This window comes from Vitis riparia, chromosome 7 (genome assembly GCF_004353265.1).
Source record: "Vitis riparia cultivar Riparia Gloire de Montpellier isolate 1030 chromosome 7, EGFV_Vit.rip_1.0, whole genome shotgun sequence".
In the NCBI taxonomy this organism is placed as follows: Eukaryota; Viridiplantae; Streptophyta; class Magnoliopsida; order Vitales; family Vitaceae; genus Vitis; species Vitis riparia.
The window spans coordinates 26,785,176-26,801,533 of record NC_048437.1 but is presented as its reverse complement, the minus strand read 5'-3'; the positions used below and the strand labels follow the sequence as shown (position 1 = coordinate 26,801,533).

Below are 16,358 nucleotides of genomic sequence, written 5' to 3'. Positions count from 1 at the left end.
TAAAAAAAACCAACCTAACAAACCCCTAGGGCCTGTTTGGTTGCTGTTTTTGAAAACTGTTCTGGAAAACAGTTTTTGAGAATAGTTTTTAAGAACAGTTTTTGGTGTTTTTTTAAAAAAAATTGTGTTTGGGAACTGAATTTTAAAAAACAGTTTTTGTTCTCAAAAACAAAAAAAACATGTTTGGTTGAGTTAATAAAAAAAAAATTTAGAACAAATAAAACAAAAAACACGTTTAAAAGATTTTTTTTTTCTTTTCTAATTAATAAAATATTTTTTTCAAGTAATTTTATATTATAAATTTATAAATATTTTTAGATATATAGTTCATTTAAATTAAAAAAATTATTTATTTTATTAATTTTAAAATAAAAATAATTTTTATATTTTTTTAAAATAAATCAAACATAATAAAATCATTTTTATTAATATTTTTTTTATTTAATCTTTAACTTTATGAAAAATAATAGCATATTCTTAAGTTGAGATAAACTTGTTATCGTGATTTGTTAAGTTTTTTTTTATCTCCTCTCAAAATGAAATGGCCTTTTTTCACTCGGGCATCAAGAAGCCCTTTTCTGAAGCCCTTTTCTGAAGTTGCCCTCCAGACGAGAGAAACCCTAAAAAGGCCCTATTTTCCTCTGCCACTCTCAATCCTCCCAGGTACTAATCTAATCTTGTTATTTATTTTTATTTTTCTGCAACCCCGTTTGATTCCCAAGAAAATCCATGCCTCCGTTTGATTCCCAAGAAAATCCATGCCCGTTCAATTTCTGGGAAAATTCATCCTCGTTTGATTTCCGAGAAAATCCATGCAAAACCCCAAGGAAAACCAAAAAAATTGCTTTTCTTTTGCTGGATCCGTTTTAGGGATCTCTTTGCTATTGTACCAAAATGGAAAGAAACGGGAAGAAAAAAAAAAACACGGAGAACAGATTGTTTTTTTTTTGTTTAATTTTGTTCTGTAAACAGTAAAAAAACGGGGAAAACAACATTTTGTTGTTCTCTAAACAGTGCCATTTTGAGAACACGGGGAACAACAAAAACAAAAACTACTCTCTCAACCAAACGAGTTTTTGGTGTTTTTTGTTTTCAAGAACAGAAAACAGTTCTTGAAAACACTAAACAAACAGGCCCCTAGTTTCTACTTTTAACCTTTTCACATGTAAAATGGGAATTGAACCGTTAAAATCAACGGTCAAACCATCAATCGGATAAAACAGAACGGTTATGTGTGAACCAATGGGCCAAATGGGTGTGTATTAATTTTGCTCAAAATGGACATCTCCAATAGGCCCAAGCACTTAAGGCCTAATCAGATTTCCATTTGTAGTCCGATCACATGTCAAACTAGAATTGAACTCTCTGAACCAGCAATCAAATCGTGTACCGGATCAAACCAGATGTTTATGTACGAGTCGATAGGGGCAAAGGAGCTGCTGCACATTGATTTTGTCCAAAATCGACATCTCCGATAGGCCGAATCACTTGCTAAGGGACTATCTTTTGCATTAAGCTTGTGATCAACTCTAACTCTTCTGTGATTCAAGGAAATCAAGTTTGTGTAAGTTGTCACTGTAGATGGGGTGTAGAAAAGTTAAAAGAGATGACGGCTAGTGAGTGATTTATGAAATTATATAAATTGAAGCACACAAATATTTAATAAAAGCATATTTTAGTTTCATTAATTTAAATTCTTAAATAAACATAAATTTTTAAATGTACATTTATCTTTATAAGATAGTATGAAAATAATATAAATTAAATAATGCAATGATATTTAAAATTATAAAATAATAAGATATATAACTTTTTAAAATCTAAATAAAATTAAATATTATTCATGTTTTATTAAATAAGATTAAAAACATTAATATATTTATATTTTTCCTTATAATAATTTAATTTGATAAGATGAAATATTATTAAAATTTTGAACAAAATATATTCTTAATTTTTTATACTTACTTATATATATTTACCATTTACCACGTCATTGATTTGATGACAATTCAATCATCAATTTGACTAATTATAAAAAATTATAAAAATCATTTACACAATGGAACCTCAAAAGTAAAATTTTCAAAAACATCTTTTACAAAAAATAAAGCAAATTTTGATAAAGACAATAAAAGGAATTGGAGGTACCAAACTTAATTGGTGTCCAACCCATGGGTCCGCCCACCCGTTCAAGTGGCTGGTACCCCCCTAGAACCAATGCCTTTGCCGAAAGGATAACCAAAATCACGCAATCCGGATAGATCTCTCCAGATGCGACGATTCTCAAAGCCAGGTTGGTAAACCGCTAACTAAAAGAGGATGACACTACCTCACCCCTGATCAATCTTCCCAATATAACAGAGCTCACCCCAAAAGACAACCACTATGGGTCACCCACCGAGGTAGGATGCCCAGAAAATCAAAGCCTGGATCTCCCGGGACCCCCCCACTAGTCGATCCAGGAGAGCTAAACATATATGGTCCGTAGGAATAACATACCGACTTGTACCCTGACTCATGCTCATAGACACCAAGGGTTGTAACAAGATTGGTACAAGGAATGAGGAGCGGTGACAAGATTGGTGTGAGGAACAAAGGACGGTGACAAGATTGGTACGAGGAACAAGGGGTTGTGACAAGATTGATATCAAGAGCAGGTCTCGAAGCAAAGCTCTAACCTATCTTTTTGGTAGCAAGTACCCAAGGGGTCAACCACTCACCACTTGACACGGGTTCCGTCCACCCAACCGTGGATGCCACACAACCTTTGACGTTCACCCTCTTGACACACCACTTCCTTAGGAGAAAGTTGATGTACTCAACTAGCCAGGTGATGGCTTGGAAGCCCTATAAAAGGGGAAGAAGAAGAAGGGAAAAGACAAGTTTTGATCCACGGCAGAAAAACAAAGGCACATATCAAAAGAGAAGGTTGCACTTGAGGCAGTCTAGTGCCTTGAATAGTCATCAGGTCTGGAAAGGTTGTGCACCAACAGGAACATTTTTCAAAATTTTGGACTCTTAAGGAGCTCATCTCATTGCAGATTGCACTATGAAACTAATTTAATTTACATTAAATTGATCAAATTTTCATTAACATAAGCACGTTTACAACTAATATACATAAATAGTTACAGGATAAGCTTCCCCATCTTCGTTCAAATGAGGATACACATCTCAGATTACAGTCCAACGGCTACATTATTTGGCTCATTAATCATTTTTAAACACTTGAGGAAAAGAATACATTAGTTTACTACCAATACAGAGACTATATATATATGTAGCCCAAATGCTTCCTCAAGCTCAAGGTTGAAGAGATTTTAGAGTTTTTTCTTTTTCTGGCCAAGTTTGGAGAAAAACTCAGCCAGAAATTCGAAGAAAGCAGCCAGAGAGCACATGAGCAATGCCAATGCGAGGAGTGTCCAGTCCAGGATGCTTCTCTTTGGGATGTGGCCTCTGTCTGAGATGAGCAATGCCCTGTAAACAGCTTCAGACAATGCGTAGGATGTGACAGGATCAGATTCATCGGCTAGAAATCCATACTCTGTGAGGCACACAATGTCGTACACTCCAGTGGTCTCTGATATCCCAAGAAATTCACAGAGTGTGAGCCTGATTTTGATCCTCTCCTCCGTGGATAACAGGTCCCCGTGTGTCATGATCAAGATAGGATTCTCATCTGCACCCACAGTTGATAATGTGAATTGGGTTTTAAGATATAGTTTGGTTCAGAATCATACTGCATATTGGGTACAATGGGCTTCATGCAAAGGGCAAAGTAGTAGAATTTTTACTTGGTTCAATGTTAATTATGGCCCAAAACCACTGAAAATTTCAGTACAATAAAGAGGATTTGATTCAACCGAAAAATCTTCGATGAAGCTTGTTGTTTCTAAACGTTAAATCTTGATTATTAAGGCTAATTAAGCTTTAACCATTACAATCAGATCTCAGATAGGTAAGTGACAGTCATGAGAAGTAGGGTCCCCATCCTCCTACCTGTGGAAAGCTACGGCGGTGGATGAGTGTGTAAGGCTGGAGATGGTTACCCCGTTATAAGCCGAGTGAAGGCCCCAAGATGGTGCCTTTTGTGGATGGGTCAAAGCTAATTTTCAGAAGAGATGGCCAAGTCCTTGATCCTAACAGCCCGTTTGGCAAACCTAAAACTCCCCTTACTGACTTCGAATTCTCCTTACTCATGAGCATGTCCCCAAGCATATAATTTAGAAAATGTACAAGAAGAACGGAATCATGACTCTGTGGCATGTGATCCGTAATGTTATAGGGTGTAGTACAAGCACCAAGAGTTGATGAATGGTCACCAAGAGTTGATGGATGGTCAAGTGGGACAAAAAAGAAAACAATCCCACGGTCCCATGATCACAAGGCCTTTTGGGGCCAACAGTGATTTGAAATGAACGGCATCCAGCAGCCCTTGGAACCATCTGCTCCACGGTGATGATGATCTAACGTTTAAATGTACCAAATTCAAGTGGAAACAAACTAGCACGAATATGTGTTTGATGGAATCTACTAAGAAACAGAGATAACGAGGACAAACTTACTGCACTTCTTCAAGGCTGGACAGCGGAACAGATCTCTTGTGGCCTCTAATGGCTTCCAATCACCCTTTTTCAAAGACTTAAAGATCTCTGCAATGTTGACAACAACCATGGCACAGTTCACTTTCCTCGGCGTGAACTTTGAAGACGATCCCGGAACCTGTGCTAATTCTTCTTCAGACATCAGATTGTCCCCTGTTCTCAAGCAGAGCTGGTTATGGTGGACTCCGTTAGTCATCCACTCAGACACTTCTTCAATAGACTCGCCCATCAAATCATAATCCAAACCCCTTGAATCATACACGCAGAACCCACTTTGCATTGACCTCAAAACATTGTGCTCTTCCATGAACTTTGTGGTGCATTTGGCAGAGTTCTCTGCAAATAAAAAACAAACCCCACTTAGATTTTGAAATCATCACAATGTATACCATAACCAATTGACTTACCAGATGAAGTTGTTGCAAAGGGGATGAGTCCAGAGCGGCCTAAAACACTGTACATAAGGTTGACAAGCGAGCTCTTGCCGGAACCAGAGAAACCCACCAAGAGAATTGTGATAACAGGCGGAATATCCATATCTTCCCTCTTCATCCCACCAGTGGGCACCCAGAAATCACCAGAGCGATACGAAACAAGCTTCTGTCTAAGCTCACTGAGCCCTTCCCTGGCCATTAAGGCCAACCTCTCCAACTCCCTAAGTAATTTGAGTGTGGGTGTGAGGGTTGAGACGTTGGGGAGCTCAACCTTGAACTTTGCAGCTTCACCAAACGTCACGGCTGATCTCCACCAACAGCATACCAGCATCAACGACTCATAGTCATCCTCATAGGTGGAAGAGAACTGGCTTTTCATCCCTTCTTACTTGTTCGCACTGTTGCATAGAATTATGTCCTCAAGGGAACGGAAGGCGATGGAAATAAAAGGGTTGGAAACACCGGCGATAAACTTGCCGTGCTCTTGGAGAAGAAGCCTGCTAGCACTTTCCTATGCTCCTGTACTTTCTCCTCCCTTTTATTTTTATGGAAATACCCTTTAAAAAAAGAGAGAGAGAAAAAAAAGAAACTTTTCTTAATACCAAATAACTAGTTGGAGGTATTCACATTCTGGTAACTGCATGCTGCCATGGTGTGAAAGCTTATCATGATTGTAAAATCCTCCACTGGTGCTAAGAGACCTTCTGCAGTTAGAAAGGTTGAGGCCAGTACATAGGAAAGAAATTGAGGGAAAGTGAAAGAAAATAAATTCTCTTCTTGTATTTTCATTATGGTTTCAGATAAACATTTTAGATTTTTTTTTTAAACTTTTTTTCTTCCAAATGCTACTCACAAAACATTACTAATTAATAGATTAGGGATATTATAAAAGGGTATTTTTAAAAAATAATAATAATTAAAAGAAAATGAAAAACCATAGGAGAAAAAGAAAGATCCAGGAACTTTCCTCCCTGGTAGACAGCATGGGGCCATGGGCAAGAACAGTACGCTCTCATCTTTTTCTTTTTCCCCTCTAAACTTGTCAGCGGGTGGAAATACAGAGGCTTGGAGACGAAGACTTCCTTAATGCCCACACTGCTTTTACAGGTGTCACTCCATGGCACCAACAGGATGTTGATTGACGGATGGACGGAAGGGAAAATTGAGTCAATGGACAGAGCAAAACGATCAGCTTCTTTTTCTTTCAGCTGTGTCTCGTTATGACTTTTGAGTAATCTAATTGAAATTTGCCATGCAGCTCTGTCTTTTCTGAGGAGGTTAAAAGAAATTAATAAATAAAATTATTAATTTATATTATTTTTGTGATTTTATTTTTTATTTTATTTTATTTATTCATATAAATTCATTATTTTAAGCCAATAATTTATTATTATTTTTAAAAATTTATCTATCTATATATTTAAACTTAAAAGTAGATAAATTTTTAATAATAATAATAATAAATTACCATTTTGTTTATTAATAAATTAATAATTTTAAAATAATAAAATTATGTGAATAAATAAGAAAATAAAAAATAAAATCATTAAAAATAATATAAAAATATGAAACTAATTATATTTGACAAATACGAAACACCCGATGCGAATCTATGGAACTCCTGTGAAGAAACGACTTTTTGACATACATAAATAAAAAATAAACAAAATATAAAAATAATTAGAAAAAAAAAAAACTTCCCTTTGAAGGAAGCAGGAGAAACATTAAAAAATAATATAAAAGTGTAAAGCTAAATGCCTAAAAAGTAAAATGTTCAAAAATGAAACTATATTTGGCTAAAACGGCTTTTTAGCATTTGTAAAATGCAGTTTCAATATATATATATATATATATATATATATATATATTAAATTAAAATGAAGTGACTTCTCCGTGATAACAAAATGACTACCTTAAATATGAATTTGTTGTAATTCTAGAATCAAACTCTTTTTTTTTTTTACTATTTTGGCCCAAAACTCAATAATTATATAATTGTTATTAAGTTTACTTGTGACATCCCACATCGGATAGGAGGGAAAGTTTTTGACACTATATAAGTATGAACTCTTTTTAATCATACGGTTGTAAGAGCCTCTTTGAGTTTAAATCAAAGTCGATCCCCAATCTCGATACGAGAGTTTTTGACTCATAAGTTCTCGAATAGAAGAAAAAGTTCTTAAGTATGAACTCTTTTTAACTTATGATATTTTTTTATTTAAAACTTAAAAAATGATATTAACATGTTTTTTATATTTTCAAATATTTTTTAAAAATAAATTTTATTTATAATGTTTTATTGTTTAAAATAACTGATAAAAATAAGAGAAAAAAAATAAAATTAATTAAAACAATGTTCCAAAAAAAATCCTATTTTAAAAAAACTGTTTTCTAGAGAAGAAGTATCAAACATATTAATCTGAAAATACTTTTTTGTTTTTAAGAAGAAAGAAAAGAAAACTGATTTTAAAACCAGTTTCATAGAAGCTCATAATTTCTTTTAAGAAAGATATCCATAAATAAAAAATAAAAAGATAATAATAATAATAATAATGAAAAAAAAAACCCCAAAACAAAATAAGAAAAAAACTTTCCTTTGAAGGAAGCAGGAGAAACATCGTTGCTGCTTCTGCTTTAGAGTTGCTCCTGCTCACTGATGCCTTTCCACAATATTGCCGTTTCACAATATGTCACTCCATGGAAAGATGCAGTTGACACCGATGGCAAATGAAAATCCATCGGATGCTTCCGTGCTTGGGCTTTGATTTTTAATTATTTTATAAAATATATTTGATTAATTAATTTAATAAATTAATATATACGTTATTAAAATAACTTAATGTTATAATTAAAAATAAAAATAAAAATCTTAATTATCATTTGTTTTTTCTTTATAATCTCATTCCTCAATATTGATAAAAATAATATATTAATTTACTAATTAAAAGAAAAATTAGGCAAATTTTATCAAACAACTTTTACACCTGAAAATAAAATTTAATTATAATTTAACTTACAATCATATTTTATCAACCATCACCTGTATTTAGATATTTTAATAAATTAAAAACAAACAAAACAAAAATTAGAAAACTAATTATAACTCTTAAGGAATCTTTTTCAAGTGGCTACTTGAAACTTTTCCCTTTTTTCAAAGGATGAAAAATTTAAAATAAATAAACTTTTAGAAGCTTTCATTACACACAAAGCGTGCCGATACAAAGCATGCTTTCAACTTGGCGCTATGTGGAGTCTTCAATATAAAGATCGAACTCTGCGTATGCAGCCTGCTCGGTGTTATTACCCCAGAGATTAGAAAAGAGATTCAAATCGATATAAAAGATTAGAAAAGAGAACAAAACAAATATATATCCATTTTAGAAAAGAGAATAAAACAAACATATATCTCTGTGCATAAAAACATATCAATTCCATCAGAAGGTAACAAAATCTTTAATGCAGCAATAATAATGCTTCGCCCACCCAGAAAACCAAAACAGAACATGTATTTACTTCCTCCCCCAACTATAAAAAAAGGAAGGGAAGGGATAAAAAGAAAGAAAAAAAAAGAACCATAATGACCAAATGTTATATCTTTTTTTCCCCCTTATTGCGCTCTGTCTATAAACCATGGATTGAAACAGAAATAACCATAAGAAGTTGTATCCGCTATACCAAGGTAGAAAGAATAAGCAACAAAAGGAAGAAGGAAAAGAGACTAGATTCATTTGCAATGGCAAAGATCCCCAAACAGTCCTCATCATCTACCATGTAACCCACTCATGTTATAGCACAGCCCGACTTTTATTCAAGTACTGCAAGAGAGCAAACAGACTCCAGCATCTCTCCACCCACACCACCTCAATCTTGCACCGACCAGAACCCAAAGAACCAAAGACGACAATGAGATGCCCCTCCATGACCTCAAAAATTAATTCACCACCCCAAAACCTGGACTTTGAGCTTCATTCCACTGCCATCTGAATGTCCTGCAATTTTTCAAAAGCAGGTCATGAGCAATGTTACCAATCCACTACTATCACTATTTACTGCCATAACAAAACAGATTAGACACAACTCTAACCCAACTATAACTGGCCTTAAGCCTAACCCTTGTTGCATTCTTACTTGCATGGCATGTATGCTCTTCAACATGATTGTCAAAAGGAATAGATACAAGTAATCACAAATACAATGGACTAAATACAACTCTAAAAAACTAAAACTTGCCCAAACCTGACAATAGTTTCAAAATGATGAATAGGTGACAACCGAGTAGATCACCATCCACTCCAATAAGGGAACCCTAATTCCAAATTGACCCATTGTCACCAGGCATTTACTAAAGATGCTGACCAGGGTCAGCCAGAATACATGTTGCTTGACAATTGTACCTCTCACCAACAAATGAAGTAGTATGAGTGCATACCTTCAACCAAAGTTGAATCCACCAGGAGGAACAGGAGGATGGTCATTGCCACCAAAATGGAATTCAGATTGGGAAGCATCACCTGGAGGCAATGGCTCCTCATCCTCCTCCAACCAGTATGTCTCAAGAATCTTCACTGCCTTCTCATATATCTCAGTGTTGTCATGGCTCTGAAGATTTTCAATCTTTTCCAACCCATCAGCGTCATCAATCGCTTGAGCAAACTGGTTCACATCAGTGTGTCCCAAGCTCTTATCAGCTTCCCCAACTTTCAGAATGTTCTCAAGGCCTTCCAAGCAGACAGTGACAATTCTTGGGTCGGGACAGATAAGAAGATCACATAATGGCTTAATACAACCCTGGCTCACCAAGAGCCTGCATGACATGGATGAAGAATCAAACCTTAAATTTAAGAGGTAAAGAAAAAGCATCACTAAAAAGATTAGACAATTAAAAATATATATACTTTATTTGATCATGGGTTCCACCAGAAGTAGCATTTGAAATGGCCCAAGCAGCCTCTTTCTTGATCTCAAATTCAGCATTTTGAAGCAGATAGATAAGGGGAGGAATGATGCCAGCCTCAATTACAGACTGCATATTTCAAAACACATTCCACTAGTATCATTCCTCTCAACAGATGCATAAAAGAATAAAACTTTAAAAGTCAAAAAAATAATAATAATAATAACAAAAAAAATTAAAATCGTCATCCAAAAAGCTCAGATGTTGAGCATCAATAGATATAACAATCAGCAAAATAAGGGCAGCAAATAAGAATCAAGAAGCCTTATATCCTTAAAATCATGAAGCACAGTTTGTTTGCCACAGATGAATCTACTGCTCACCTGTATCTGATCTTTATTTCCAGCTGTGATGTTTGAGATGGTCCAGCAAGCCTCCTTCTTGATGCTTTTCTTGTAATTATGTGACAACAGGTTCAAAAGGCAAGGAAGAGCTCCAAAGTTTATAATACACTGAAAAGAGGAAAGATTGGAAGCATCAAACTTCTGTTCAGGATGCACAACTAGGGCATGTAGAAACGTAAAGAAAAATGCCGTTTCAGTAGCAATGTCCAACATTGTCAACATATTCTTCTAAGGTTTTACATATGCAGAGACAAACATATATGCATGGTGTATTTCTATACATAAGTGTGTCAGAAAGAGAGGGTGGGGGGGGGGGGGGGGAGAGGAGAGGGAGAGGAAAAAAAAATGTGCAGTTCTTTGCTTTTCTTTTTTTTTTTTTGGATAGGCAAACATTATAACTAAAATAAAGGAGCTCTTTGCTTGTAATTTAAATATGAAAGCAGTAGAAGAGACTTAAATATATTTCAAAGAGGAGTTACAAGGTATCCAATACAAACCCAGACAAGAAACTGGGACATCCAGAGAAGTGAGACGCCACTGGGTAGTTTATTTTGAGTATAGTAGGGGTAACAACCTGGGAGGGTAGCCCAAACCCATCCTGATGTTTGGAATGGCTTAGACAATCATTTTCAATACTCGGGTTGGTTCAAACAACCTGAGCCTAACCCAAACCCGATTTAATGTTTTTACAATATTTATAATGTGTATTATCCTATATAATAATATACATTTTTCTTTTAGATTTTTAAGAAAAAATATCAAAACATACCATATTTTATATATACATTTTTAGAAAGATATATAAATTTATATTAACATTTTTATTGCTATTTTGAAAATTTGTCCTATTTACTATTTAAATTTCATATAAATATATAAAAAAAAAAGTTTTAAAAAAAAAACATTATAGATGGATTTTGAATTATGCAACCTAACCAACCTAAGTCTAATCCAACCAACCTGAGCTTAAAGAAATGAGGTTGGGTTGAGCTTGAACTAAGTGTCTTGAGTTAGATGTCGGGTTGGTTTGAGGTTGGGCTAATTTTTCTTTAATTTGGGTGGGGTTAGGCTCGGCTTAGTTATCAGTCCAACCAACCCGCTCAAGTTGCAGCCCTAAAGTATAGTGAATGAGTGCCTTTTTGAATTTCAGAAGTTAACATGCTCATTTGTCTTTCATTCTGCATTAAAAGAAAATTGTTGCCATTCTTGGTTCTTTTTTCCATCAAGTGATTATCTTGAGGCTTTGTCTATTTTAGTTGTTATTCTTGTATTTTATTTTCTGAATGCAAATGATATGGGTGTTATATTTCCTCTTCCTATAAAGAAATACTTTGTTCAGTATTCACACTTTTTAAAAGATAAGTTTTTGCTGGACTATTGCCCCAAATTCCTCATGAGTAAGAGCATTATATTCTAGGCAATTAAATACAACAGCAGAATATGTCGGTTAAATATAATACATCCTATTCTGCACAATTTTCATAGCCCAAGGAGGAATTATAAAGCATAAGCAAGAACAAAGAACTTAGGATAAACTCCAGGATGGTGACAACAAATGACAAGAATGATGTGCTGGGGACCCAAGCCCATTTAAGTCCTAGAATAGTATTTTTTTGTTCCCCTTCATAAGCACGCAGAAAATATAAATAGGGAAAAGAAGGTGATTAAATACTAGCATAGTATGAAAGGGTACTAAATTCATATGTCAGTCACAGACCATTAAATTTGGCAAATCCAAATAAAAATCATTTCAACTAATAGCTTTCTTAGAGTCCATTTAGTAGTGGTTTTAGAAGGCACTTCTAGCATCATTGCCATGAAGATTTTCATGTATTAAATTGATGAACCAATGAATCAAGGCCATTGTTCACACCACCAGATTGTGCTTCAACTACCACCCAAAAATAAGAAAATCCCAAGAATAAAATTGAAAAGGAAATAAATTTGTAGAACAATGAAAGTGTATAGTACACTGAGTTTGGATATCATCCCCAGTAACAATATTTCCAACTGTGCGAAGGGCAGGAATGAGGACTGAGGGAGATGGGTGACTACAAAATCATAATAATATAAAATTCAGATCTCACAGACAGCTGATGAAGAAATATCTACACAACTAAAGGGGGGAAATAAACTTATCCACAAGAATTATAATACTCACAGTAACAGTTCAACAAGTCGGGGACAAACACCGGCTTCAATAACAGCTTGAATTTTATCATTGGTACCATCAGAAAGATATGATAGCGCCCAACATGCGTCAGTAAGGACTTCTTCATCATTTGAATGTATAAGACGTTCAAGAGCTGGGAGGGCAGGCTTTGTCTACTCAATAAAGTTGAATACATCAGAAACTTAGCAAGATCTGTCAGTTTAAAAAAACTAGCATTCAAACCCAATAGAGCATCTTAAGAGTTTAACCTGCTCAAATTGAGGCTGTGGCTTGCCCCTGCAGAAATTTGACAATGTCCATGTTGCATTTCTCAACATAGAAAGTTTTGCATGCTCATTGAATTGAGCCATCAAAGGCATCAAGGCCCCATGGCCAAGGACAAGATCTCGACATTTGGGTGAGTCACCAGCAACATTTCCTAATGCCCATACAGCCTACAGAAAAAAGGCAAAACTAAAAAGCTCAAATTCCTCATCTCTTATAGGCAATGAACTATTTGACAACTGACTGAGCTGCAATGCAAACACATCAAGAAAACATGCGGGGATGAACCTGTGATCTGTTTTAATATATACCTGTTCACGGACATCATCATTTTGGGAACCAAGAAGCTTCACAAAAATCGGAACTGCTCCATGATCTATTACAACCTTGGTGTTTTCTGATGTTCCAGAAGCAATGTTTGTGAGAGCCCAAGCAGCCTCAAACTAAATAAAATTCAAATCAGTAAATAACAAAACAAAAAAGGAGCATATAAATGCTTCATTTAAATGGATCTAAAAACAGGAATAAACAGCCTAGTTCAAACCTGAAGCTGTGGGAAGTCATCCCTGCCAAGGAACTCAACCAAGCGAGGAACAACACCAGATTGTATAACTTCATTGATTGGAGGACTGCGTTCTGATGAACAAAATTAGAGTGAGAAAGCAAAGCTACCAATCGCTCAAAGATAACCAAAGTTAAAAGGAGAATTATAACTTCTTGAAAGACAAATCCAACCTATTGAAAGCAGTTTTCGGAAATAAGTGGTTGCCTCGAGCTGTAAGTTGCTATCCTCTGACCAAACACCTGCAACCATCGCGGGAAGACTTTCTAACTGCAACCGGATTAACACACATAAAATACAACAAAATGAGTACCAGACCTGATGGGCAACTCAAATCCATACAATTTATTCTCGACAGAAGCCTATCCCAATTCATCAAGAAACCTAAGAAAAATAAACAAAATTCTAAATCTTTATGTTCTTTTAGTTGCAAATAGTTATATTAGGTCAGTGGATTTGTTTTCTGGGTTCTTCATGGTCCCAAATAATGAAAAATCAAACAGTCACTTGCTATTCAATTCCAATGTCCTCACAAGCCACAGCAACCAAAAAGAACAAAAAGAAAATAAAAATATGGATTTGGCGCTGTTTTGGATTCGAATTAAGTCATTATAATAAAGGAATCACTTCTCTCTGGTGCCAAACACGAGAGATTCAAAATTTGTAAATTCGAGTTTAGAACTATTTCGCTAAAGCTGTAGAGCCTCTGTTCTCCTCAAAAATAAAAAATTACAGTTCAAAATTTTCAATCTCTCGTTTCCCCGACGCTTCCACCGCAACCAGAGTACACATTAGATTTAGAGAATAGTACACTACAAATCCAATGATCAACAATATCAATTTAATCAATCGGATCAGAACCCTAATTATCGTGTACGTTACCTTCCTCTCGAAGGTTGAAGCACTGACGGGAGTGGTGAACTGCTGCGCTTGAAGGCCCTCGCGCCTCTTCTTCTGCAAGCTCTCTTCTCTCTTATTCTTTCGGATCTCGACTAAGTTGTCTTCTCTCCTCCTACGGCCTTCCTCTGCATCGACGGCGACCTTGTACCGGTTCCGCCGAACCTCGGTTCTGGCGCTAGGCCTCAGAGACATGGCTGCCGATCAAGAAAAATCACCGATAGCGCCGGAGATCGATGATCGGTGATCAATGGAGGCGAGTGGAGAAGGGTTTCTGAGAGGAATGAGAGCGGAAGAGAGGGGGATTTGGATTTTGTAAGATAGGACCCGCATGGGAGAGAGAATGATTTATAGCGGTTTCGGATTCAACAACCACTAGGTGTGGAAAGAGGCTTGGTTCAGAATTTATTTTCGGAAAATGCCACTGATTTTGAATTTAGACGTGAGGGAATTACTTATTGGCTAAGCCTTGGACCGGGTTTATGGGCCTTGTATAAAGGTCCAAATTCGTCCAAATTTTCACTTGCAATGAAATAGGAGTGACTTTTTTTTTTTTTTTTTTAAGGCTATGTTTGGTTCCCGGAGAATTTGAGGGAAAATGAGAGGGAAATAAAATATAAAGGAAAAGTAGAAGGAAAGAAAAAGTGAAGGAAAATAAAAAAATAGATTAAAAGTTGATAAATTATTTTTTTTGTTACTTCAAACTCATTTTATTTATTTTAACTCATCAATATAAAGATTAAATAATTTAAAAATATATAAGTTTTTAATTAGTTTTAATTATATTTGATTTTCTTTGATATTTTTCATAGGACAACCAAACATGAGAAAATCATTTTTCTTAGCATTTTTTTTTTCCTTTGTACTTTCCGGGAACCAAACATAGCCTAAGTTTATTTGGTTTTAATTGTATTTATTTATTTTTAATTATTTTAGTTTTAATTGTATTTTTAATTTTTAAAATTTCTTATTTTATTGTTGATATCAACTAACAAAATATTTATTCAATTTTATTATTGAATAATTTTCTAAAATGATTTATATATCATATTATATAAATAAAAAATTTATAATATATTTATTTGTAAGATACTTTTATCCAATTAAATTTTTGATAATTTTATTTAATATGATCAAATAAAATAATTATAAAAGTGTATATATTTTAAAATATTTTTAAATTGATGAAGATAAAACTCATCTATAAAAATTGGGATTCTTTTTTCTATATATATATATATATTTTTAAATTAGTGAGTCAAAACTTACATTTTCCTATATAAAAAAAAAGGAAAATATAATAGTTTTAAAGAACATCTTAAAATTATTTTCATTGTTTTAAAAGATAATGATATAAATATAAAATATATTTAAAAATATAAAAAAATGAGTTGAATGACAATTCAAATTCATAAACAGATTTTTGTTTTATAAAAAAATCAAATTTATTTTCAAAAACGCTTTTCAAATACAACCATTTTAAAAAATATATATATATATTCTTTAAAATAGTCTTTTAATTGAAAATTCCATTATCTTTTTTTTTAAAAAAAAAATGTTTTTAATAATTTTTTTTTAAACATATATCATGTATTAGAAATAAAAATTAATGTTTTTTAGTAGGTCAAAAGTAACAATTGAAAGTAAAGATAATATTTTTAAATTATATATATAATATATATATATAAATTTAAAAAGCCCGTAAAACTTTTGGGTTTAGGCCACTATCTTACGAGTTGGGCCACCAACCATGGATACTTTTGAAAATTGGGCATTGAGACATTTTCCATAAATCCAAAACCCATTGGAGTAGCCTAACCCATTTCTTATGAGTGAAGGGTCGTTGGAATTCGGAGGACAACGAAAGAGAGAAATGGAGTTGGAGCTGGAGATGGAGAAGAAGCTTTCTTCAGCTGCGAAGACCCTAACTCCCTCACCCATTCAAGAGTTCTCGCATCTAGCTCAGCGATGCAACGCCATCAACCTCGCCGAAGTCTTCCCCGACTTCCCAGCACCTTCCCAAGTCAAAAACGCCGCTGTTTCAGCCATTCTCTCTGACTTCAACCAGTAAAGGTTGGTGCCGTTGTCTTGTATTCAACTTCTCCTGGAACCGTGCATGTATT

The 16,358-nt window shown here is 34.3% G+C and overlaps 2 protein-coding genes across 2 annotated transcripts; both read right to left on the bottom strand.

Annotated features, from left to right (window-relative positions):
• Positions 1 to 3,067: 3,067 nt before the first annotated feature.
• Positions 3,068 to 5,776, bottom strand: LOC117917893. Its single transcript, XM_034834353.1, has 3 exons — positions 5,015 to 5,776; positions 4,569 to 4,943; positions 3,068 to 3,682 (listed from the first exon to the last, which is right to left on the bottom strand). Exons 1-3 carry the CDS (start codon positions 5,418 to 5,420, stop codon positions 3,324 to 3,326), a joined length of 1,140 nt encoding a protein of 379 aa, XP_034690244.1. The 5' UTR covers positions 5,421 to 5,776; the 3' UTR covers positions 3,068 to 3,323.
• Positions 5,777 to 8,431: 2,655 nt separating this feature from the next.
• On the bottom strand, positions 8,432 to 14,558 carry LOC117918789 (importin subunit alpha-like). The gene is made up of 11 exons (XM_034835682.1): positions 14,221 to 14,558; positions 13,512 to 13,608; positions 13,321 to 13,412; positions 13,088 to 13,219; positions 12,761 to 12,946; positions 12,501 to 12,664; positions 12,316 to 12,390; positions 10,319 to 10,451; positions 9,937 to 10,064; positions 9,471 to 9,845; positions 8,432 to 9,030 (listed from the first exon to the last, which is right to left on the bottom strand). Exons 1-10 carry the CDS (start codon positions 14,428 to 14,430, stop codon positions 9,473 to 9,475), a joined length of 1,590 nt encoding a protein of 529 aa, XP_034691573.1. The 5' UTR covers positions 14,431 to 14,558; the 3' UTR covers positions 8,432 to 9,030; positions 9,471 to 9,472.
• Positions 14,559 to 16,358: the final 1,800 nt, after the last annotated feature.